Here is a 24256-nt window from a genome sequence, read left to right as displayed (position 1 = left end):
TGAGGAATTAAAACTGCAATTCTAAATCCCTATTTCAACATAGGCCAGGCTGGACATTTTAAAAAGGTTTTCTTGACTTAGATGAATACCAGCTAGCCCAGAGTGGGTCCTCAAAGATCCAGGGAGCATTGCCTTCCTTCCCAGCTTTTCTTGTTTGGTGGAGTTCTGCTGTCAGATTAGTAGCACCTGGGGGTTCCTCAGACTTCTCTTTAGCAAGACCCCCAAGTTGTTCCTGTGCACATGGAAGCTTGGCAGGTACTGAGGCAGATGGTTAATAGCTGGCATGGTGACTATGCATTGTCATCACCTTAGGAATTAGGAAAGGCATCAGAATCATGATCCATATCCAGCCTACTGGAGTTAAAGGGTTAGGCCCAGCAGCCATATATGAAAGGCTCTCCTGTAATTTGACTTGCAATCAGGGTGGAGGACTGCTGTCCATAACCAGCCCTGTCATTTATGACTACAAACCTTCAGAACGGCTAAAGTGTGGTTAAAGTGACAGAAAGCTAGGGCTACCAGGTCTCTTGTTAGTGACCTAGTGTCCTTCTTGGATGTCACTTTCCCCGGGATGAGCATGGTCTTCATGTTCACTTAATGCAGAGTCAAACTTTTGGCCTTCCTTTCAATGGAGCTAAAGGCAAGTCGACGAATAGCTGCGGCCTGGACACCCCCAGCCAGAGCCAAGCAGAAAAACATCCCTGTAGGCAGGGCTGACGAGGGTGTGGGAGGGTAAGCCTCAGTGGTCTAGGCTACAGCTCAGAGTCAAAGGCGGAGGGTGTTTCTAGAGCAGCTTCCAGACTCTACCTGTTCCTCTCGGAAGGGGCACATGTTCTGCTTCCTGGTTCCTGGTTCTGAACAAATCTCAGCACGGAACACTCTTTTCGTATGAGGTGCCTCTGGAACCTGCCCACAACCAGGGCTTATTGGGGTGGTGGGTAAGGTGGTCTGAGATACCCAGTTAGAAAATCCTGCCTCAGAGAAGGGCTCTCTGGATGAGTCTAGTTGTATGCTCTAGCCTGCCTAGAGATTGATGTCACCTTTGAACTCTACCATTGCCCCCAACCTCCCCACTGAACTTCAGTATGGACACAGAGACAGTGTTCTCTCTCTTCCTCTGTCTTTTAGATTCGTTATGGTCTCTCTGCGCTGTCCTATCCACCCTCTTCCACTATAGGATTAGCAGAAGCAGGGATTACAGATTTGCAGGGCTGTGGAGAGGGCCAAGTGTGAAGGGACTTTTAGCTGGGCTGATGGTAAAATGAATTTCAGCTTCCAAACATCAACATTTAACCAGTTTCAACACAAGATGAATATTATTGATGGAAGACTTGATGTTTAAAAAAATAAATAAATAAAACTACTCCAAAGTCTGAAAGCAATGGGTGACGTCCATCTTTCATTTTTCCTAACAAAGTTGTAAACCTGACAAACAACCCCTTTCCCTCCACTGCCTTTGACTCTTCCTCTCCATCTCTCTGCCTCTTCTGTTTCTTGCATGGGGCTCCTACCGCCCTTTCTTCTTTCCTGATCTTGTCCTCTCCCTTGGGTGTCTTAGGCACCACAAGTCTCTTTGATCCTTGTCATTCATCACCTTTTTCCCCATGGGAAACAAATTTAATTTGCAGAAAGTAGTCGGTATGAAAGTGACTAATTGAATTAGTGATACAGACTGTATCAATCTGCTTGATAAGACAGAGCGGAGTGTACAGAAGAGTTCAGTTCAGCAGTCGGTTCCCCTGGTTCCTTCATTACCAAATACATTGAGCAGGTACAGCATGGGGGTTGATGTAGCAGCTCTGGACCGTCCCATCTCTGTGCCACATGTATAGGCCATGGGTCACGATCCATGTCTAACCACCAACCAGGAGACTGATCAGAATTCAGGAAGTGCTCCACAGCTCACGGAATTAGCACAGGGGTATGCTTGTCCTGGTTCCAGCCGAAGGCTCGCTTTTCAGCTCGTCCACACTCTTTCTGGGGCAGTAATTCTCAAGGAAGAAGTGGCCAGTTTTCAAGGGAAGGTTGGTCCTTAGTTCTCACCCTGTCCCCAGCCCTAGGTCCTTCACCCCTTCTCCCTCTCCTTACCTAAAAGGCTACCCCCACAGAAGGGCTGCCCATTCAGGTGAGATAGCATGGCAATCCATGGAGTGGTTCCCTTCTGGGCTGGGCGTCCATTGAAGATCCTGGAGATCTGCTTCCGGGAGAACTTGGGGAGACCACACACTGCAGCCAAAGGAGGGAGGGAAGGTCACATTCTATATTCCGCTTTACCCACTAGGGTTACCAGATTATCATTCTGTTAGGAACATCTGTTACCACTACATCACCCGCCACCTACTGACCCTTCTAACAGAGTTACTGTTGAAGTTTTGTTTTGTTTTCATTTGTGTGTGTGTGTGTGTGTGTGTGTGTGTGTGTGTGTGTGTGTGTAGTTTCCCCATTCATGGCATAGGTAGCCTGAGTGTGATTGGCCTCAGTCCTGGTTTCAGGAGTAGGAATGTGACTCATTAAAGGTCTGCATCCTGAGCCGTAGCAGTATCTTTAAAATGAGATGTGTTCTTGGACAGCCAATTAAAATCTGGGTTGAAGATTTCACTCAACATTAGAAAAAAAGAGTAAGATTCTCTCTGCCAGAATTGCTGAGCTGTTGTTTGATCTGCCAGCTCGTGTCTTGTGGAGAACATGCTGGGGACAGGAGAACAGTGCGGCCAAACATCAAGGAAAGTGGACTGGAAAGATAAGGGTCGAGGCGGGGCCATATCCCAGCGCCAGGCTCTGACAGGGAGTCATGTGAAAGAGTGAGGAAATGATCTTTTCAGTTATGTGACCCCGTAGATCTCCCCCCTTTCGGACCCCATAGAGCTCCCCCCTTTCTTTCTTCTTGCCTCTTCCTCCTCCTCTTGATGTTGGTTTTCTGTGACTCAGAAAGGTCAGATTCCTAATAAAAAAACTTTCTGCATCATCAGCAGGGACCTTGTCCCCAGAGAAAGTCTTCCACAGAGTCTGTGGAGTTCTGCCCTATTGCCTCCTCCTCTGCCTTCCTTGGTGTGGAACCACAGACAAAACCACAGCTGAACCCTCTTAGAAATCACCCCTGTGTCCATCTTATGAAGAGAGAGTCTGCTCAGACACCTCATGAAGAGAGAGTCTGTTGGCTGGCGGTGGCACCCGCCTTTAATTCCAACACTCAGGAGGCAGAGGCATCCCGATCTCTGCGCGTTCGAGATCAACCTGGTCTACAAAATAGTGGGACACAGAGAAACTGTTTCTCAAAACAACAACAACAGTCAAAATCTAGAGAAAGTATGTGATTTGTTAAAAGTTATTCAATCAGGAAATGGCAAGACGATAATTCTGGGTCACCTAACCCCAACTCTGGACTTGTTCCACTCCAACCAGAATCACTAACTTCAACAATGTGGCTTCCAGGTCCCACAGAGCTCTCTGGATCCAGGATGTCTTACCCCACTTTCAAAGCAAAGACTGGGCTGAATCCCAGACAAATGTGCTGCACCCTTGATTCCAACTGTAACATCTCCCAGCGTTGTTGCTCAAAGGCAGTGGCCCAAGCCAGCGCCCTACCCCATTTCCAGCAGATACTGGGGGCCCTGGGGATTGCTGCTTTTCCGTAGTTTTCATCTCTCCTTCTTTTATAAAACATGGTGAAGGCCACACACACACACACACACACACACATACACACGCACATGCACACACACCTCCCCTTTCCCTACTTCCTCTCATGTCACAGTCTCTCCTCTCCCCTTGCAATGAAGCCTCTCCCAAGAAGACAGAACAGGCACCCTTCCCATTCTCCCCCTTATTGAACCTGGATTTAGAGTAAGGTGCTATTTCCTGATCACACTTGGAAATAAGGCCGTCCTTGGAATCGACCTGTACCTAGGCAGCGTGGGGCCTAAATGGAACTTCAACAGTGATATATACATGTAGGAGAGAACCCTGGCTTTGAAATTGTGTCCAATGTGTTTTCTCCGTTCTTACAACTTTTCCTTGTCCAGTGGCTCCCCAGTCATTGAAGTTGGCCATCCTTTTAAGTATAGGAGAGATAGACTTCAACTTCAAAGAACAAAGCAGAAATCGAGGGAGGGGAAGAAAGGCTTTTGTTTGAAACTAGGCACTGTGGTAAGAATAAAAGAGGTATGTGTTTGAAGGAAGCAAAGGCTGGAAACTGAGCATAACTTTTACTGGGTGCCACAGAGATGGGACAACAATACTGCAGCTTCCTGCCTCTTGGGGAGAGTTGAAAGGCCTTCTCAGGTAGGGGAAAGGCCCAAGGGAAGAAGGTGCTGCCTAGGAGGGAGAGGGAGGGTAGAGGGAGATGGTGATAGGCAGTTCAAACACGGACAGCTTGCACCCTGACCGCCCTCAGAAAAGACTATAGCTGCTTGGGTCCTATCTTGATGAATGTCCACTCAGACCCGCAGTCCACACTGGACAGGTGACCACTTTACCACTATCCAGTCTCACTCCTTAGTGATGCAAGCACATTGTTTTCTTGCCTTTAATCCTCTGTCTTGGTGTTTAATGTCATTGGCTTCCTTTGTTTTCTGTAAATTTCCACCAGACAATACCTTCTATCCCCAGGCCTAATTCTACCTATTGTTGGTAAGTATCAACTCCTGTCTTAAAAGTGCTTTCTCGGGGCTGGAGGGCTCAGTGGTTAAGAGCACAGGCTGCTCTTCCAGAGGTCCTGAGTTCAATTCCCAGCAATCACATGGTGGCTCACAACGATCCGAAATGAGATCTGGCGCCCTCTTCTGGGCGTGCAGGCATACATGGAGGCAGAATGTTGTATGCACAATAAAAATAAATAAATAAATAAATACAACAGAATGTTGTATGTATAATAAAAATAAATAAATAAATCTTAAAAAAAAAAGAAATAATAAGCTTAAAAAAAAAAGAAAGTGCTTTCTCTTCTGAAGTCCCTGAGTCTGGACTGGTAATGTACATTTCTAGTTGTGCTGCTTGTGAATTTGTCAAACCTAGCAAAGCTGAGCCCTCGGCCTCTTCTGCCACCAGCCACCTTCCCTCCCTCGGCTATCCCAGACCTCTGACGTCTGAACTGACAGCACACTTGTTGCCTCCTTTTTCTTACACTTCTACTTCTTCTCAGTCACTAGGCAGGCAGAAAGTTACCAGACATAGGATAATATATCTCCCCATTCCATAGCACAGCATGCTCCAAATAATCCGCGTGCCACAATCCGAAGTCAATGTAGTCAGTGGAAAATACAAATCAGAAATATTGTCAACTTCAAGCCATGAGAGGCTTTGAAACCGCAGTGTGTAAGGCTTTCAAAGGCTAATTTAGGATTGTTTTAGTTCTCAACAGCATATAAAGCATGACACACCCCGAAAGTATGATACAAACCCCCAGAGAAGCAAACCATGTGTGTGTCCCATGAAGCAGCCCTGCTCTCACAGTAGCCGATTCTGCACTTGTCCCCTCATTTGTATTGTGCCTCAGGAGATGCCTATGGCCCAAGATTTGCTGATGCGCCATTTAAGTGGGCCCAAACTGCCTTATCTGTAGTAACATGCCTGGTGGGGAGGAGGTCCCCCATATCTCACCGTACACATTCAATAGCACAATCCTTCCTTGCCATTTCCCCTCCCATGCTAGCTATTCTCAGACCCTGTTGAATGCAGACTTTCCAAGGGTGAGACTCAGCAACTTGCAATGTTCGGCAAGTACCCTAACATGAATCAAACAAGATGCACTTAGAGAATCTCTGAGTAGAAAACGGCGCAGGCCAGGACTTATAAGACTGTCTGTCTGTCTGTCTGTCTGTCTGTCAGCGTCCTCTGTTCTGTCTCCAGCTCAGGCCTGCTGTCCAGTTTTTTCACTCTTTCCTACTGTGCCCCTCCTGTCTCCTCGAGTCTTTGCAGCCCTTGCTAAACCATTCTGGGTCCCTGTAATTATGCAGCCACACTGTCTTTTAATCACATTTCCACAATACTTCAATCTTATTCCTTTGGTGAAAGTTAGCTCCCTTTGCTTGTGTTAATGCCTAACGCCCATAGCCCTGTCTTGTCTGCCAGTGTGAGCTCTTTGAAGCCATGGCTGCAACTGTAGGCAGTTACAGCCTTACTTCTGAGAAAGAAGTACGTCAATGACCAATAAGCGTCCCCCTTTCCTCACTACCTCATCTTAGATGGTGCTCAGTTGCCAGTAGCTGGGCCGACAAAGCGGGTGGGAGCTTAATGAAGGCAAATTTATTTTTTACAAGATCAAAACGAACACATTTCACAACAAGCTCTCAAACCAAGGCTATTGGTTATCCACAGATTTATTGCCACTGCAGACCCCTGACAAGAGAAACAGAGGGCAGAGGCCCCCCAGAGAGCAGCAAAGCCTGTGGTATTAAATATACAAAATATAGTTTCCTTTACACGTGCTATTCTTAGATATAGGAGTGTGTTTTGATTGATCTTTCCCAGTTCTCTCCACACCCCTCTCCGGGCCTTTCCAGCTGCCTTTGTCTGATGGAGGTTCCTGGGATTGTGAACTCGGGGAAAGGAGAGAATTCAGCCCTGAGAGCCGGGGATGCCGCTAGCAATCAGGCAGGTGGTCACTGTGAGTGCTGGACAGACCCTAAGGGATCTTCTGTCTTCATCCTCCTGAGGACGAGGCTCAGAGAAGAAAACAATGTCAAGGGTCACAGGGGCTGTTGAAGGCAGAGCTAGAGACAGAGTCCAGGACTCAGGGCTCACCATCTCTTTCCAGTGAGTGAGCTTTTGCTTCCCTGACCTCGGTTCCTGGACCACCAAGGAGTAGATGGTTTGGAGTGTGCTACTTGATAGTTTCTCCAGTGAGCTCAGGGTTGAGTATAGATAGTACTGGAGTGATTTATCACGTCTCGAGTCCATATTTTCTTCTGTTTTCCTGCCGAGAAGCAATGGGGCACAGCAGGGGCACAGGCTTCTCTTTCTCCGAACAGTCGCCAGGTCTCCATACATGTGCCTGGGGGCAGGGAATCTCTAGGCGCAACATTCCAGAGCTGGAAGATTGCTTTGTGTTGGTGTGGAGTGGCAGGTGTTGATGCCTTATGGTGCCAGCTGGTATTTGAGTGACACACATGTCCAATGCATCCTGAGTGGACAGCAGGCGTTTGAAGGGGTTCACGAGAGCTGTTTCTCTTCCCTGCCCTTAGTCAGTACAATCCTCGCAGTATACTCTCGGCCGTTAGAAACTCTGAGAGCACAGCATGTAAGCCTTGCACTGCGGGAAGCTTTCCGGAGAAATTCCAGGAAGAAAAGTTCTCCAAGGTCCTATTCTCTGAGAGCTAACTTGGGCTCTGCTCTTGCTCCCCCTATCCAGAACAGTTCTTTTCTACATGAAGATCTAGGCCTAGGGCAGGCCCAGAAACCAGAGTTGGGCAAACACACACATACAGACTCGAGTTGAAGGACTCTGTTCCTAATGATCAGGTCCAAGCGGAAAGCAAGACTAACAAGGGATTAGGAGTGATTGACACTTAGGACTGAGGCCTTCTGGAACAACTTCCCCTGCACTGCTGGAGAGGCGAGGCTAAGAGGGAGGAAGAGGCTGCTCGAAGCTTTGGGCTGAGTTCTCTTGACTAGAGGCTGTCCCTGCACCACACTAACCCCGGTCTGGGGCGGGGGGTGGACGACTATCTCAGAGGGGAGTCAGTGTGAGGCAGTTTATTTGGTCTGGTAAGCAACATGGAGTACGCTGTTGGCATTGTGTAGTGTAACCTCACTCGATCTGGAGCAGGGGAGGCAGGCCCTGGGGAAGTAAGCCCTTTCACCGTTCCACCTGGAGCTCCCCCGCAGCCGTCGGGGAGTTCATCTCCTCCCACACCCAGTCCACATAGTTGGAGACCTTCGTGTAGACGCCATATACTTGCTTGCTGCCGCATTCTTCGGGTCCTCCCCAGGACACCAGGCCTTGGGCTACCCAGTGCTGGCTCAGCTCATCGAAGATGACAAAGGCACCACCGCTATCCCCGAGGCATGTGTCCTTGCCACCCTCATAGTAGCCAGCACAGAACATGTTCTCTGTGACGCTGTAGTTGCCTGACCGAGACTCATAGCTGGCTTTGCATTCAGCGTGTGACACCACGGGCAATTTGACATACTGGAGAACATCTGACAGGGTCCGCGTGCCACTGTTGATGATCTCATCCACGGTCACGTTAGGATTCGAGATGCCCCAGCCAGCCACCAGTCCTAACATGTGAGGGGCTGGACCTTCAGGCTCAGGTCTCGGCAGACAGATGGGCATGACGTGGGCTCCCAAGGGCACAGGTTCCTGCAGCTGTACCAGAGCTATGTCGTGGTTGTAGTTCTGGATGTTGAAGTCTGGATGCAGTACCACCCGGGCAGCAGAGCTGTTGACAGCTCCTGATTTGTCTCGCACATCGTGTAGACCCAAGTAGACGGTGACGTGTTCCTTGGAGACAGGGATGACCGTGTTGTCTCTGCGCTGGGAGCGTAGCACGTGGGCTGCTGTGAGTATCCAAGATTCGGAGAGCAGCGCCCCACTCCCGAACCACTTGTCATTCGGTACCCTCGACGTGTCTTCCACCACAATCAGGGCCTGCCACGGGAAGAGGCCAAGCTCAGCGTTCCGACCGCCGATTATCCTCTTGACCAGGTTTGGCAGGGGGCGGGAGGGTTGCCCACACACTGTAAGAAGGAGGGAGGGGAAACGAGAGTCAGGGACAGAGTCAACCACGTGAAAAGAATCAAGAGAAATTCGCATTTCAACCACTGTGGATTATGCCGCCATGGAGCCCTCACTTCCCTGAGTTCTGCGAGATATGGAGGATTCAGCTGTGATTCAGCCTTAGCTAAATCTCTCTGAGTTTAGCCTATGTCTAGTGCGGACCTCCAAAACCAGAACCATTCGCGTACCAGATCACTTTATGCTTTGGCCTTGCCCAACCTGTGCCTCTTCTGTCAAACCACTTTTGGACTGGGCCATATTTAAGCAGGCCATCATTAGCGGGGGGCACTTATACCTCTTCTTCTCTAGAAAGATGCCTTCTCTCCCAGAAGCCATTTGCACTGCAGGTACTCAGAGAACCTCCTGGTGTTTTCTCAAGATGTCCACAGAGAAACGGAGGGAGCCTAAATGGCCGTCTATCAGACTACAGTCATCAGCTGACAAGCTTCTAACTCCATAACTCCTTTTTATGAGCTATAGGCAAGTCGTGTAACTTCCAGAAGCTCAGTTCCCTCATCCGTAGCACGGGTGTGTTACTAGCTCTTATTTTAAGACTTTTGCAGCGTATGGAACAACTACTCAGTTCCGTGAGAATTTCGTAGATTTCACCATGCCAGACTGGGATGCATGGGTTCTTGACTCCACTTGTCCACTTTCCAAATGAACTGAGTCACCTCCGGATTTCAACATCTGAAAGACGATCTCCAATTTTAAATTTCTTGGATTTTTTTCCTTTGTTTACTGTGTCCGCAATCTATACACGAATGCCATTTTCTAGAGGTCAAGGTTAGCTCAGGGTGACACGGCTCTCAGATCGGGTTACATCTGTGTCCTATACTGCTTTAGTAATATCAAGACCATGGTCATAGGCTTCATCATTTCTCTGGCCTAAAGAACTCACTGATGTTTGTGCATTCAGGCTCTGTGCACACAGGGTAAGGATGAGGTGGCATAATCCACAAGCAATGATGGGTGAACCCTGCTCAGGGCCACCCATCATTGCCCCCAGGGGCCCTTTAGTACCTTTAAGAGAGAAAACGTCGTTCCTCTGAGCCGCACCCCGAGTGCGCACACCAGTGCCCCACAGCCAAACGTTTCTGGCTTATGAGCAGAGGGTCTGCACAGTAACAAACCCTCACTGGCCATGAACAGATGCACATGGGCGTTTCAGGAAGGGTGTTTGAGGCTGGTGTGGGTGTGCACTTCCTGTCGCAATGGTCAAGCTACCCTCTTTGGCCCTGAGCACTTCTAACAATTCTTTAGAGACAGAGGAATATTTGGGTTCTCTTGTGACTTTGGGAGGGTAAACTTTCAACAGGCTAATGCTTTTCGGATGCTCTTCTTCCCAGTGCCAAATGCTTCGTCCACAATCCTGGACCATCCTGTCTTTTATTCCGAGCCAAATGTGAACAGACCTTCTAAGCTTTTCTGGCCTGGGCTTTGAGGTTGAGGGCCAGTCTCTCATCGCAAACAGCAGACAACAAGGTGATATTACAAGGCAGGTCTGTGGCATGCTGTGCCTTAAAAACTCATCTACCAGACAAAGGCTAAAATCTGGTGAGGTCTCAGTCCATGTCACAACAGAACTCATGACCAGCAATGAACGGGTTCCTCTCCCAAACCAAAGTGCAAATCCTTCCCAAGGTCACAGAAGGCCACAACTCAAAGAGTGTTAGAGAACAGCTAATTTATATAGAGAGAAAAAAAGTTTCAGAAAAGGTTATTGTTTACTGAGAGTCATTGTGTTAAGAAAAGGAAATGCAACCTGGGTCCCGGGGGACTAGCTTCATTTGCCCGTTATAATGTTTTACTTCTGATGTACCTTTGATTCTTTGTTTAAGGGGTTAAATAATGCAACAGGTCATTTGTAGGGGGAGTTTACTGAAACAGGACCCTCCTCCTCCTCCCCATCCTTCTCCTCTATTGCTTTTGCTTCGGCTTTCTAAGTCTTCCCTTGGGCAGAGAACGTTCTTGGAATGTTCAAAGCTTTGGTGATGCTGAGGTCAGATTGAAACAGAAAATAAAAATAGTGGGTACCAAAGGAAGCAGGTTCCTTAAAACAGAAAGGTGATGCTCTGCGATTCTGAATTCCTTTGGATGAAGCACCTATGACCCATCAAGGAAAGCACAGCCCTGCCTATGTAGACAACAATGTTCTGAGTTATCCTGTAGTTCATCCCCAACTCCAAAGGTAGCCTTGCAAAAGTCACCACACCCTTCTGATCCTCAGTTTTCATGTCAGAAAAAAAAATGTGACTCCCGACTGTTTATGACCCTCCACCCCCAAAAGGGTAGATGCTGTGGCACTGGCTGAAATGGTTTTGTCTGTTCTGGCTTGCTACCCAGGCTTTCAGAAGGAAAGAATTTGGAAAGTTCTAGCATGGTACAATGATACATTATGGTTCTGCCAAACTCTGCGTGTTAAAAAATTTCATGACTCAGTGTATCCAAGGCGCTCTTTAAAGGGTGAGGCCGATGACCACTGAGAACCATAAAATGTGAGCCATTTCTTGGTCTTGGTCACTCATTTCTGAGGTATGGAATTCCAGTCCCAGACAACATGATTTCTTACCAAAGCCCGCACTGGGAAGCTGCTGCAGTGGCCATGCACCCAGCCCGGTATGTATTCCCCAACTAGACATCGCACAGTGGCTTTCTAGTATGTGAACTTAGTTTTCTTGGCCACATAATCTTTTAGGAGCATCTGAACCTCCGGCTTTCCACAGACCCACTATTCTGCTCTTTTTAAAGTCATCCCCACTTTGAGTCCTTGAATGTGCATGCAAGACAACTTGAGGTGAGTGGAACTGACGTCAGTCCCTTCCTGGTGTTTTCCCCTCTGGAGATTCCTGCACAAGTATAGACCTTTACTTCCCCTTCTTAGGAGTCCAGTGTCCCGGCGATGGAACAGACTCAAATGCTGCTGTTCTCTTCCTGTCATGAGGGTTCATCTCAGAAAACTCCCTAGCCTGTTGTTTTCATGGGTAACCCAATATTTAGACACCTACTAACTGAGCACCAAGGGCTGCTAGCCTGTGCCATCCGTGCAGTACACTATCTCAGCTTGCCCAAAATTTCCCTTCAGTAAACCATGGAGGCCACCAGAGGCGAAGCTGCTGTTCACGGAAATGTGCACACAGAGCTGGGAAGGACAATGACCTTCCAGCGTTCCTCAGTGTCCTTCTTAAGCACTTATCATTTAATTGCTGTGGTTCTTGAATTTTAGAAATTAAAAATGCCTAAGTTACAGCATTGCATAGACTGAAGTCAGTTTCTGGGGGTTGTGTTTAGCCCTATGGCGTTGTAATCTTGGGCTATAATTTTCTAATTGCGCATGGATGCATTGTGAGGCGTGATGCAAAGGTAGTAATCATCTATACTTCTAATGCCAAAGCAAATTCCCCAACATCTGTCTTCATCCTGGCACCTCTTGCTACCTCGAAACCCTCTTTCCACTTTAAGGTGGGGCCATTAGATGAAACACAAAGGAGACAGAATCAGAATAATTTGTGCATATGACTCTTTGGGGGTTCAAGAGCACATTCTCATTATCTCCTTTGGGGCCTGGTGTACGCCTAAGGACAGAGTGTCCATTCTCTTCAGTTCCCTGGTGCCACACTGGGTGCACACATGAATTGCTTTGGATAAAACACCTAGTGGGAAAGGATTGGAGTTGAACAACAAAGAGATAGGAGGGATTTTAAAGTCGGCTGAATACGGACACCGGTTGGTTTGAAAAGAGGTGGGGCTAGATTTTTCTGACCTTTAACCTTCTGATGGCATCACCTCAAAACCAAAGCATTTCCTTCTCAGCTTCACATTCACAGACCTGGCGTAGGAAACCATGAGACCGAGAACTCAGTGGAGGAGGTACCTGGAAGGCAGGTGGGGAGGCTTCTCTTGAGTACTTCGTTTGTCCAGGCGCCGTGTGCAGAACACGTATAGACACCTTTGTGGGTGAAAAGGTGAGAGCGGAGAGAGAAAAATAATTAAGCATAATGTCCAGGAAATAGGTCTGGGCTCTCTCAATTGCTCTAATGTGGATCACTGCAGCTGGACATCTCTGCACCCCTTCACCCCGTGAAGAAACTTTCTCTCTGAATGACTGCCCTCAGAATTAAACACCACACTCTTCAGCATGGCTCCACAGGCTCTAACGGTCTAACCCCGCCTACCTGAGGGTAGCCTGTGCCCTCCTCCGTGCTCCTGGCCCTGGCACGTGTGTCCATCTCATGGGTCACAGAACCTCTGCTCACCAAGTTCAATGCTGCACACATGTCTCTCTCGCCTTTCTTTAAGCTCTTTAATAAGCTGTATCCATGTGCACTGTTCAATTGGGGCCTGACAATTACTCTGTGAGCTATGGCTCACTCCCTGATTTAAAGGTGAGCATTGGAGATGTAGAGGAACTAAGGGACTGCTTCCTCAGTAATCCCACGCAGATGGCAGACTTTCTCGTCTCCATGAGGGTTGTTCCCCTGTGGAGACCCACGAGTGATTCTGAGGGTATTGATGGTTTGAGTCCACAAGACCTCACTCTCGAGAGAAGTGGGGCCTGCGTCTAATTATTTCTTCTTCTATATCCTCCCACACCTTCACTGTGACTAACGGACTGGCTGCTGCTAACCCTTGACCTTTGGCCTATGTGCTACCTCCTGACTCTGGGGGTGGGAGGGTAGGAGGATACAAGAACCTTGGCCAGAAACCATGCAGAGACCTGGACAGTAACAACTGTGGCTGTGTTTGGGTCCTGGTCTGGTACACATTGGATTTCCTGCTGAAAAGGACCGACTGCTTCTCATTCCCTCAGTCCATCTGACCTCTGTGCGAGACGTAACAGGATGTCTCTGAAGGAAGCCCTACAGGGGCACTACAGCTTTACTGGGTGGCTTTGGTCTGCTCAATCCAAAAAGGAGGCAGAGAACAGTGGGGTCAGCCACAGTGGCCATTTTTTAGATAGTCTAGCTCTAGCTCAGACACATGAGGGAATTAATTCAGGAAGTCCAGACTTCCTTGAGAGGCCCAACTCTGTTCTGGGTTTTGTGATGTATACATCTTTCATGCTCCTCCCATAGGCTCCATATTTTATACTAGAATATTTTAAGACTTTCAAGGTGAAAGAAAAAAAATCACCTTGGCTTTGGTCTTGGGATGACTTAAGCGTGTCTAAATGGACCTACCACCTTGACCATCTGGGGAGCAAGGGCCAAATGCTAGGCCTTATGGGACAGGACACTTTGTATCTCAAGGCGTTGCACACGTCTCGGCAGCCATTCCTCCTAGAGCTGTTTCACCCTCAGCTTGAGGCCCAAAAAGAATGAGGTACTGTCGGTGTGGAGGACTTACCGGTGACATTGTGAAGCATCTTGTAATAGGGCTGCTGGCAGGAGTATCTTATCTCAGATTTGTACGTCGTGAGGTTGTTTCTTGTGGAGAAGGTCACCAGTCCATGTTTCAACCCTGCTGGGACTCCACAGTCTACAACTGAGAGAGAAGAAGTGTGACCCCCCTTAGCTGCTGTTTGTTCTTCCTCTCAGGGCCACCAGGGCATCTATCTATCATCCCTAGACATTCAGGTTATACATTACACCCATCTCCAGGGAGAAATATTGTATCCTATCCGACTGGTACCCCTGCACCTGTGCCGTATACCGTCCATATAGCTGGCATCTCCACTTTGGGTATCTCTCCATTACAGCCCTAATCTACGGTCAACTCGCCTGCCCTGGTGTCAATTTGAGGGCAGGAGCAGGCCTGTGGAGATTTATGGAGACCAGAGATTCTCCCTCACCATATCCTCATTGACTTTCAGTTTGTTTTGCAATCTTCTCTGCTTCCATTGCCCAGGCACGAAGCCCACAGCTCAATGAGAAAATTCTGGCTGACCTAGACCAAGTCATCTTCCTTTTTTCCAGTCCCAACCACAGGCCGAAGAAGAACATTTAATGTGCTCACATTGGAACTTAGTATTAAAATAACAAAGCCAACCAACCAAACAAACAAACAGAAAAACCCAGTTCCTATGTGAATGTACAGCTCCACCCTGCTGACTTCCTGTCACAGAACGCAGGGAGAGTCCTGATGGATGAACTTCCCATCTCCACCTGTTTGCTGTCTCCTCTGATAGCGGTTGGATACTGGGGCTGGCTATCCTCTTAGTATAGAACTTGACCACCTCCGGATGGTCTTTAGCAAGCTTGCTTGTCTAGCCACGTTTTAGGTGAGTTGCTAACATGGATGGAACCCAGCATGAGTCAGCCTGGTCAGGGCATCTTTTCATGGTTGCGTCAGAGTCTGAGGACCCAATCTAGGGAATGCTGCCTGTTTTTAAGGAAGCCCTAATTCTACATATAATAGGCTTCGTCAGAGTTGGGAAAACATGGGATTCCACGGCTGGAAAAGGAACTGAGGCAGACCGCGTAGAACTTCCTCTTTGTGTTAGAGATAAGGAGAGTCACTGAGGCCATTATTATTGGAGTGAGAACTAGCCCTGCCCTTGGATTCGGTGTTGTTCCAGTGAGCGGTACTAGCTGTTCCTGGACATCTGCTTTTCAGTTAAATAGCAAACATGAGCTGGCTGATGTGGACATTACCTGTCAATAGTGCCAGAGTTCTGGAAGAATCTCCAAAATTCCACCTCCCCCTCAAGTTGACCCACTGGGGAGAGGCAGCTGACCTCTGAGCACCAGTCAGACAGTGTCAGTCAGACATTGTGGGTTTTAACCGTAAAACTTGAACTCACTTTTAGATTGACTGGAGTTACCTAAGTTACAATGTGTCTGATTACAGGGCCTTCCAGATTCCATAAAAGGGAATGAGGGAAGGAAGTTCACGTGGGTATTTCTTACCCAAAGGGGTCCTGGCCTTCAAGCCCCCCAAACAAATGACTTCCTCTGCATTGATAACCCGGAATCCAGACGCTCTTGCAGTTCGTGAGGTAAGCATATGAAGGTTAGCACCGGGATAGCAAGAGATAGAAACTGCTATTTGAAACCCTAAGTAGATTAAAATTTACTTTCCTGATGAGACTTGAAGCCAAACTTCTACCTTTAGGAAATCCCTTAGGCTGGTACCTGGATCCTGATATTACTGCTGCCTCCCTGAGCCTTCTGGAAGTTCAACTCTCCTGTCCCTAATGGGGGAACTGAGTGCTTGGCTTGAGTGGTTGGTATTAGTAGGAGTTATTTTCTGAGGAGAGGGCATCCTTTCATGTTTCCCCAGGTATGTAACTCTGCCCACTGATGCAGCTGCCTGAGAGAGCGGACGGCAAACAGAAAAGAGAGGGCCATATCAGCTCGACTGTAGTCAGGGATGACGGAGCAGCCTTCTACTCAAGTGCAGCATGGCAGGGAGAAAGTGTTGTGTCTTTGAGAGGAGGCAAACATCGCAAGAGCACAAAGGCTTCTTGCCCGACATAGTCAGTGTGTGTGTGTGTGTGTGTGTGTGTGTGTGTGTGTGTGTGTGTGTGTGTGTGTGAAACAGCGTCCCCAGAAGATTAATAAGGGTTTCTCCTGGTTCTGTGTTTGCCTCTGTCCTCACTCTGAGGACTTTCCAGAGGGCCTTGAGCTCCAGAGGACACAATTCCTGACAGGCTACAATGTAACCTGGAGATAATGATCAAATCTCTGGGATATCGAGACTCCTAACTTCCGGAGCAGTCAGTGCACACCAGTGTTAGCCGCCATCTTTGTGGTAGCTTGTTTGCTATGGAAACGAACACACCCTCTCTTTGTCTTTGGCCACTTCTACACACGGGAGTCAGAATATTCTTCTCTCCTCCTCTTCCTTAGCCTGCCTTGCTCACCACTTTGGTATGAGCTGCGTTGTCTCACATCTTGTCTCTCTGATTGTTTCTTGCTGCCATTATGTTTCTTCCAACACATCTTTCTTGGCTTGAACTCTAAATATGCTTTTCTGTAGTTCACGGGCTTCTTAGAGAAACCCTATATAAGCGTCTGACCCTGTACGACCTTCCTAGCCTCATCTCTTTCCCTCAGTACCCTATGCTCCAGTGTCCTCAGACTCTCCAGCATTCCATATCCTCATTACAGGCATTGCCTGTGCCACTCCTGATACCTGGGCACTGGGTTTCCATACCACCACTGCTTCTTCCGAAAAGGATTGTAGCCTTTCTAACTGAACAGGTCACGTTCTTGTGTCCTTGAAATCATCACTCACATCTCTCATGTGAAACACATCTCATGTTTGTTATTGCAATTACTTGGACACATATCAAATCATTCTCTTACATAAGGATTGTCGAGACTTTGTGGCCTGGCAAACATTTGCCCAGATGGCACTTGTCTTTAGAGTCCAACCCATCTCTTCTATCAAGGACACCTCTACCCTAAGACAGCACCTCACTCTCCAGACTGCTCATCATCCACACTTGCAGAATCCTGCCCTCATTGCGTGACCGTCTAATCATTAGATTGGGTAGTCATAGATGAAGAAGCAGGGCCTCTCTGATATGTGCGCTCAGGCAGACATTGCCTTGTGGATCCCAGCATGCATGCTATGTGCTTCTGCTGTTCCTTCATTGCTGCTTACGTCCTAGCTACGGCCATCACCCCAAGCCGAGGACCACTGCCTCCAGATGCGACTGATGCTCATTCTTTAAGGTTTTTAATCAACGAGCTTTAAGAAACACAAAACCTGTAAGCCCCAATAGTAAAGAGCCTCAGAGAGTAGAATTTCAGCCCGAAACAGTGTGGATGGGAAATATATATTCTGAATGAGAAAACATCCAGATTCTCAAAAATCCACATTCGGTGTTATTATTGATTTTATAAATGTGTGGTTGTTAAGACAATAGTAGAACCCCAAAACTTGAAAGTCATCAAGTAGTTGGGCATCCTGACCCATTTAAACTTATAGTAAGGAGTTGATCAGCAGCCAGGGTCCATGTTGATCTTGGACACATGATTGTATATTAAATTTGTGTTTCTTGACACAAGGACATATTTTCCGTTGAGACAAGTACAGTTTTCTTAGAGATTAAAACAAAGTCTTTCCATTGCTTTTTGGAGTTCGTCTGAATGGTGAGGAAATCATCAAGAGAGAATTTGTTCTCAGGCAGGTGCACTTTCCTCTGCTGAGGCACAGCTGCCATGTTCAGCATCCCTTCTAATCCACACTGAAGTGGGCAATGGAGTGTCAGTGGGTGAGGCTGGGTGGGGTAGCTCTGGGATTTTGGGAGGGGGTCTTGGTAAATAATCCATTCCTTGATGTCTGCACTGTGTGGGGTTCCCGTCATTGTCATTCACTCTGTCACTGGCTCTGACTCGGATTCGTTCTCCAAATCGATCTCGCTCTCTGTCACCATGGTGAAGTCATAGTAGGATCAGGAGACAAAGGGAGGAAAGCATAGAGAGAGGGGAGAAAGAGAGAGAGAAAAGGAAGAGAGAGAAAAGTTAGCGAGCAAAGCAGAAATAGTTCATGCAGGAAATACAGAAACCACTCTAGCAGAACATAAAGAATGCAGTTTAGGCACAGCCAGTGTGAAGGACAGTTTGGGATTGCTGAATTTGTATCACTCTGAGAATTTGCATAGTCTTACATCCTGGCTCCTGATGAAGATGAAATTCTGCCCCTGGCTGGGAGCTTTGCATTCATCTGGCCACAATGCTTATTTGACAGATGGCATTCGGAGGAGAGCGGGACTTGTCAGCACAAAGTGGAGGCAGGGCCAAGACAACAGCCCATAATTCCCACTTCCTGTTCTTCTGTACATTTTTATCATTTTTCCTTTTTTATCTTTTAGACGGAATATCATGAGGCCTAGGTTGGCCTTGAACTCACTATATAGCTGAAGATGACCTTACAGTCCTAGCTTTCAGCCTCCATTCTCCATCTCTGGAGCGCTGGAGTTGCAAGCATGTGCTGCCATGCTTGGCGGAGGCTGGGGAATGGATCCAGCACCCCGTGCATCCTAGGCGAGCATGCTATCACCTGAGCTACATACCCAGTATCTCTGCTACACACTCCTTGGTCACACCATGTGTACTTCTGGTCTGTCTCCAACTTCTCCCTGCACGTTCCCAATGATTCAACCCGCCTGTCATACCTGTACATCTTCCCTGGGTCTTAGCAGAGTACAAGGTACCCTCAGATGCTCAAAGATTCTGACTGTGTGCTAACAAGAGCTGTAACAGTGCTAACGTAGCTTAACATGAATGAATTGAGTCAACTCTTATGTATAAAATGATAGGATGTTCCGTGGCTTTCTAGCATAAGTCACAGAAAATGATGTATCAGATATGACCTTAGTAACCCATGTGTTCTGCCAGGGAAACATACTAATAGAACTTTCTGCTTTCCAAAAATATGAGACAGAAATACGAAACCCCTGCCTGCCAGTGGTGGTGGGGTGTGTATATAACCAAGTGCTCTTCGCATTTGAATGTATTTCTGGCTCTCTACAGGCGTGGTGTGTGTGGTAACCTTGCTAGTTCTCACCTCAGTCTTGGTCAGGGAGGATGGGGCCAAAAGAGTAAGAGTAAATTACCTAGGCCCACCCAAAGCTGCTAGAATCTACATTTAAAGTCACGACTTCCTGACTACAGGGTGCGGTTCTGTCCTGAGCACCAGACACTCCACTGATCTTTAGAATGATCCTTGCTTTTGCTCTGCTGGGGACCTAGCTCAGAACACAGTCATACTATGCACTGGGCCACCTACTGGAGGAGCATCTGAGGTCCTCAGACTGGACCCTGTCCTTTTCACCTGAATTCTCTAGAGAAGTCTGCATTGGCATTCAGTAGGTGCTGACCTTATTATAAAAGGACAGGTTTTTCCCTTCATAGGGCCCGGCCACCACCCTTTACCACATGAAAAGGGAAACAAGCCCATTCAGGTTTTAAGGTGCTGCCTGGGGTTTCCCTCAAGGGAGTCCTCCTGCCAGGATTCCTTGGGCACAGAAGAAAGGGATCTGTCTGAATGCCAGCTCTTTAGGAGAAAGGAAAGGGGAAAGAGCCGAAGGTCGTGAAACGGGCACCGATATGACCGACTATAATATCTGGACTTCTCATTCTTCCTCTAAAGCAAGTACCAAGCTTTCTCCCCACACCCAGACTGCCATACAGTTATACATAGTTGCAAAAATCATGGTCCAAACTTTCGCATTTGAAATCCCAAGGGTATGGGAGTAACAGAGTAGTAATTAGAAATTTATATTCTTTTTTAAAACTCAATAGACAATTTACAGGGATCATTCCTCTCTAGACCCATTGGCACATGTTCTAGAATGAAAGCAAGTCTGAAACAGAGCAAGTCTGAGCCCTCTTACAGCAAAAGAGCTTGCTCATGGTCATGTAATACGTTAGGGGGGCCACAAGGCCAGAAGTCTGGGTCACCAGAGCAAGTGTCCTCTACTTCATACAGGTCCTCTGTGCTCACGCCACAGCCTTCCCTAGGCAGCCCTACATCACCAGCTGACCCAGAAGACTTAGAGGGGGAGTGGCCGGCATGGAGACTTTTGTCATTTCTTGACCGACACCGCACATGGGAGCCAAACTAGTTTCTCTAATCAGCAATTCCCGAGCTCAGGCTCATTTCAGACCTCGAAGAATACAGTCCTTCCCCGCATTCAGTACCCTGTCTGCGGGTGGGGAGGAAATTTTGTGTTTGGAAAGTAAGGCAGACCATTCAAAAAGCCTGTGTGTGTGTGTGTGTGTGTGTGTGTGTGTGTGTGTGTGTGTGTCTGAAATCTTATTTCTGAAATAGGCTCTCACATTCCTTTGTCCTGCTGTTATATGACACCCTTCCTAGAGAGCCTTGGCAAGGCTTACAATCCTGCATGGTCATGACTCTGACCCCACCACAAGGCAATGCATCATTGTAGCCCATCTGCTTAATTTTCTTACTTTTACAGGTGGGGATCTTGTTACTCCATGTTCCGTCCTTCAGACATTCAATCTGGAACGTATCCATTATCTCACTGTCCTGAAAAGAAACCCAGAAGGGAATGGGAAGCAGGAAGGAGTGGATTAGAACACATTTCCTAGCAAAGATAACTCCGACCTCAAACCTTCAACTGGGAATTCTACCCGGGGGCCCCAAAGGCAAACTTGCCTATAACCTAAGAGATGGTCGCTCTTCTTATCACCCCCATTTATACTCAGGGCACAGGCAATTGCCACTAGAGAAGAAGCTATAATTTTGACTCTAGGTTGAGAGCAATGCTTCTCCAGCTAGAGCTAGCAGACAGCGTCACCTAGAGAGGGGCAGCGGAGGCAAACTGCTGCTTCTTGCCACCAAAATTCCACTTCTGTCTGGCTGACCTACCCAAGGAGTCACGGTTCTAACAAGCTCCTAGGGGCTGCTGCTGCTGCTGCTGCTGCTGCTGCCGCCGCCGCCACTGATCCAGCCCCTTCCTGAGGGCGATTCCTCCAGAGCAGTGGGCCTCTAGCCTGGCTGTACAGTGAACTCACATGGGGAACACAAAGATCCCAACCACTGGCTCCAGTCCCCAGCCTCTGTACACCGGGACTGTTCTTCCTTACTCCTGTTGTTCTGGAAGGAGGGTAGCTGCACCACCACGCTGGATGGTAGGAATTAGAGGAGTCCCCAAAGGCCACCTTTACAACCCATGCTCCTCCTTCAGCACCAACCCCCTCCACCTCTGATGACATTTGTTAATGTTGTTGTCCCTAAATATAGAGCCATATGGTCCCATATTTTTAAAAAAAAAAAAAAAAAAAAAAAAAACAGGACAACTCATGCCCCAATGTACAACTTTTGTGCCGTTTCCCGAAGCGAGAGGTGGCTAGAATGTATCGTTTTGAATTTCTGGAGTTTTGAGAAGCTCAGTAGGATTCTAGGACAAGCTGAGCTGGCCATATGGCAGCTCCTACACCATGGGGGGCTCCGGAGAACTCTCCAGCCTGCTCACTCCTCCTCCCAGGCAGGGTTCTGCACCTTCAGCACTTTGTAGCCCGTGTCACAGCTGATGAGCACTTGGTCTTTGAAGGAGTACACGGCTTGCGAGGGCTCGATTTTCCCGAACAGGGGAGGCTGTAGCTTTGGGCACTCGTTTCCTGGCAGGAAGCAAATGAAGAGACATCAGGTGAGAAATGAGGGAAAATGACGGCCAAGGGCCAGCACCTGGGAAGCAAGGCCTGAAGAAAGCAGAGAGGACAGGATTGGACGTCTAGAGACAAAACTTTGGAAAGCAGGAGTGAGTCACTCTCTAAGGCGGTCTTTCATTTCTTCATTTGTAAAGTGAAGGAGTCAACCAAACAATTTCATCGACACTCAGAGATCTGAGGAACATTAAAGGCCATTGTCCCATAGCAATAGGGAGCTCACCCCTGAGGCCTGTACTCCATGGATACCTCAGGTTAAATAAGCAAGGGCTTCCTATTTGTTTGAAATTTGTGTCCTGGCCTTTTTCACTACTAGCTACTCAGGATGACCATAGTTCAATGATGGTGGTTATTAGTTACTCCTCCTTGGGGTCTACCCTCTTTTTCTTCAGTTATTACAGACTTAGTGAGTCACAGACCTCCCTCCGGGCTTGTATCAGGACTAGCTGCTGTGGAGCACTAGGGACCGGGGCTACAGGCCGTGCCAGCCAGGGACCCACAAAGAACCCGATCTCTACAGAGCTCCGGGTCCACAGACTCCTGTGCCCGACTTGGAGACAGACGGCCAGGGTTGGGAAGTCCTCTCAGCTTGATGAATCTCCACATGAGGGAAAAGAGAAGTGGTGTTTTCAGTCTCTCTTGGGGGACTCAAGGGTAACCAGTCTTGAGAATAACCTCATTCTCCCAGTGCCCATCCCCCACTCGTAGGTGGGATGCTTAGCCAGGAGGTAGCCTGTGCCTCGGTTCCCAGTTTCTCAAAGTCCTCAGAGGAGTGGGCCTCTAGCTTGAACTACATCCCTCCTCCCTCAAGAACCCTCTTTGTAAGCAGGAAGCACAGTGGCTCGGGGTGACCTGGGAAAGGAGGAAGGTTACCTGCTGCTCTGTAGGCGAGCCTCCAACCTCTGTTCTCTCCTGAGTTGTCGCTGCGGAATAGGATCTGGACACTGTGACTCTGGGTGCTGATTGGCTCTGGGGCTGTCTCTCCACAGAAGGGCCCCCAGACTTTTGAACCAGCTTTAATCTATGAGAGAGAGAGAGAGAGAGAGAGAGAGAGAGAGAGAGAGAGAGAGGGAAATCATATCTGAATGCTTCAGGCAGAATAGTGCTGGAATTTTCTGGAAAGTCTAATGCAAATCCATAGTATACACTCTTGTTTGTAGACTTTGCAATTACCAGATGGCTTTATGTCCATTTCTGTCGTAATTTTAGTGGCCTTTGGAGTTAACAAAGCAAGTCAGTGCTGCTGTGACTACCAATGAACATCTTGTGGGCAGTCTTGTACAGTACACAGCATAGGGGAGGGTCCCATTCTCAAGGAATCTGTAGTCTACTACAGTGACTAATGATAATTAAACAAAATAATTGTGTGTATAAATATACATATATATGTAATAGGAACATTGCCATATTTTATAATTCCAGTATTAGAGCATATAAAATTTCTAGATGTCACCATTTGTGTAACAGAAGCATAGTAACAAATAAGGCAGTCCCAATGATGAAATGACATTAGGTTTGACACATGGGATGAGTAAAAGAAAGCAGAAAAACAGCATATTTTCCAGGCACCAAAAAAAAAAATGTAAAAAATCAAGGTCACAGGTGGGAAAGATCTTGGCAGGTGTGAAGAGCAGGAGAAGTTGGAACAGGGGAGTGGTAGGAGGCGAGGATGGACAGACTGACAGGGGTCTTATTTTGTTGAGGAGTTTAGCTTAATTTCATGCATAACCTTGGTTTTATCTCCTTGCTGTAACCCTCTATGCTGTGGGAAAAGGGATGATGCAGGAGCAAGAATGAAGCAAGAACATCAGTTGGGGAAGCAGCAGATGAGAAGGGCAGAAGTGATGGGGTGTGGACTATATTTGGAGGCCGCAGAAGAAGAGAAGTGGCCTTAAATGCCATTGGCTGATTCAGACTCCCCCCCCCCCCAGGTCCCAGTCCAGTGCACGTAACCCTTTCCCCCTGTCTCTGAGAACCAGGACTCCGTTGTTAGCTTTTGGTAATGTCTGTACTCCTGGGTGATGTCATCATGTTGCTGAGGACAGAAGAAGTGACACTTGAAGACATTGACTATCTGCATGTGGATCCCAGGCTGAGCTCCTGGGACACGGTGATTGTTAAGCCACATGGTCTGCACGACCTTCTCCCTGTGTGTTCCTTTGTGATCAGAAGCACTTGAAACACAGTGGCTTATTCATTCTTTGAGAATTTCCTATATTTACAATGTGTTTTGATCATATTTGCCCCTCACATCCCCACCAACTCTACCCAGAGCCCACCGCCACATCTCCCTTCCAACATAATGAATGTCCTCTTTCCATAATCCACTGAGTCTAATCAGTACTGTCCCTATGCACATGGGAGTGGGGTCATCCGCTGGAGCAAAGGCAACCTACCAGGGGCCACTTCCCTAAAGAAAATGCATTTTATCTTAGTAACCTTCAACTGACCA

The 24256-nt window shown here is 47.8% G+C and overlaps 1 protein-coding gene across 4 annotated transcripts in view; it reads right to left on the bottom strand.

The window, feature by feature from the left end:
• Window positions 1–24256, bottom strand: part of Masp1 (MBL associated serine protease 1) — a 65333-nt gene that overhangs the window by 9264 nt on the left and 31813 nt on the right. For 2 of the 4 annotated variants that reach the window (XM_048453880.3, XM_087901903.1), the window contains 6 exons: window positions 22678–22825; window positions 21638–21756; window positions 20584–20662; window positions 14066–14203; window positions 12594–12668; window positions 6300–8679 (listed from right to left, as the gene is read on the bottom strand). In XM_048453880.3, the coding sequence (XP_048309837.3) occupies window positions 7796–8679; window positions 12594–12668; window positions 14066–14203; window positions 20584–20662; window positions 21638–21756; window positions 22678–22825 (1443 nt within the window). In that variant the 3' untranslated portion in view covers window positions 6300–7795. Of the gene's footprint in view, window positions 1–2088; window positions 2227–6299; window positions 8680–12593; window positions 12669–14065; window positions 14204–17328; window positions 18035–20583; window positions 20663–21637; window positions 21757–22677; window positions 22826–24256 lie in introns of those variants that run through there. The other 2 variants (XM_048453881.3, XM_048453882.3) reach the window with 2 other exon arrangements.

The sequence above is a fragment of the Myodes glareolus genome, chromosome 2, assembly GCF_982192425.1.
Source record: "Myodes glareolus chromosome 2, mMyoGla1.1, whole genome shotgun sequence".
In the NCBI taxonomy this organism is placed as follows: Eukaryota; Metazoa; Chordata; class Mammalia; order Rodentia; family Cricetidae; genus Myodes; species Myodes glareolus.
Note: the sequence above shows the minus strand (reverse complement) of the source record. Positions and strands in the feature narration are given on the sequence as shown.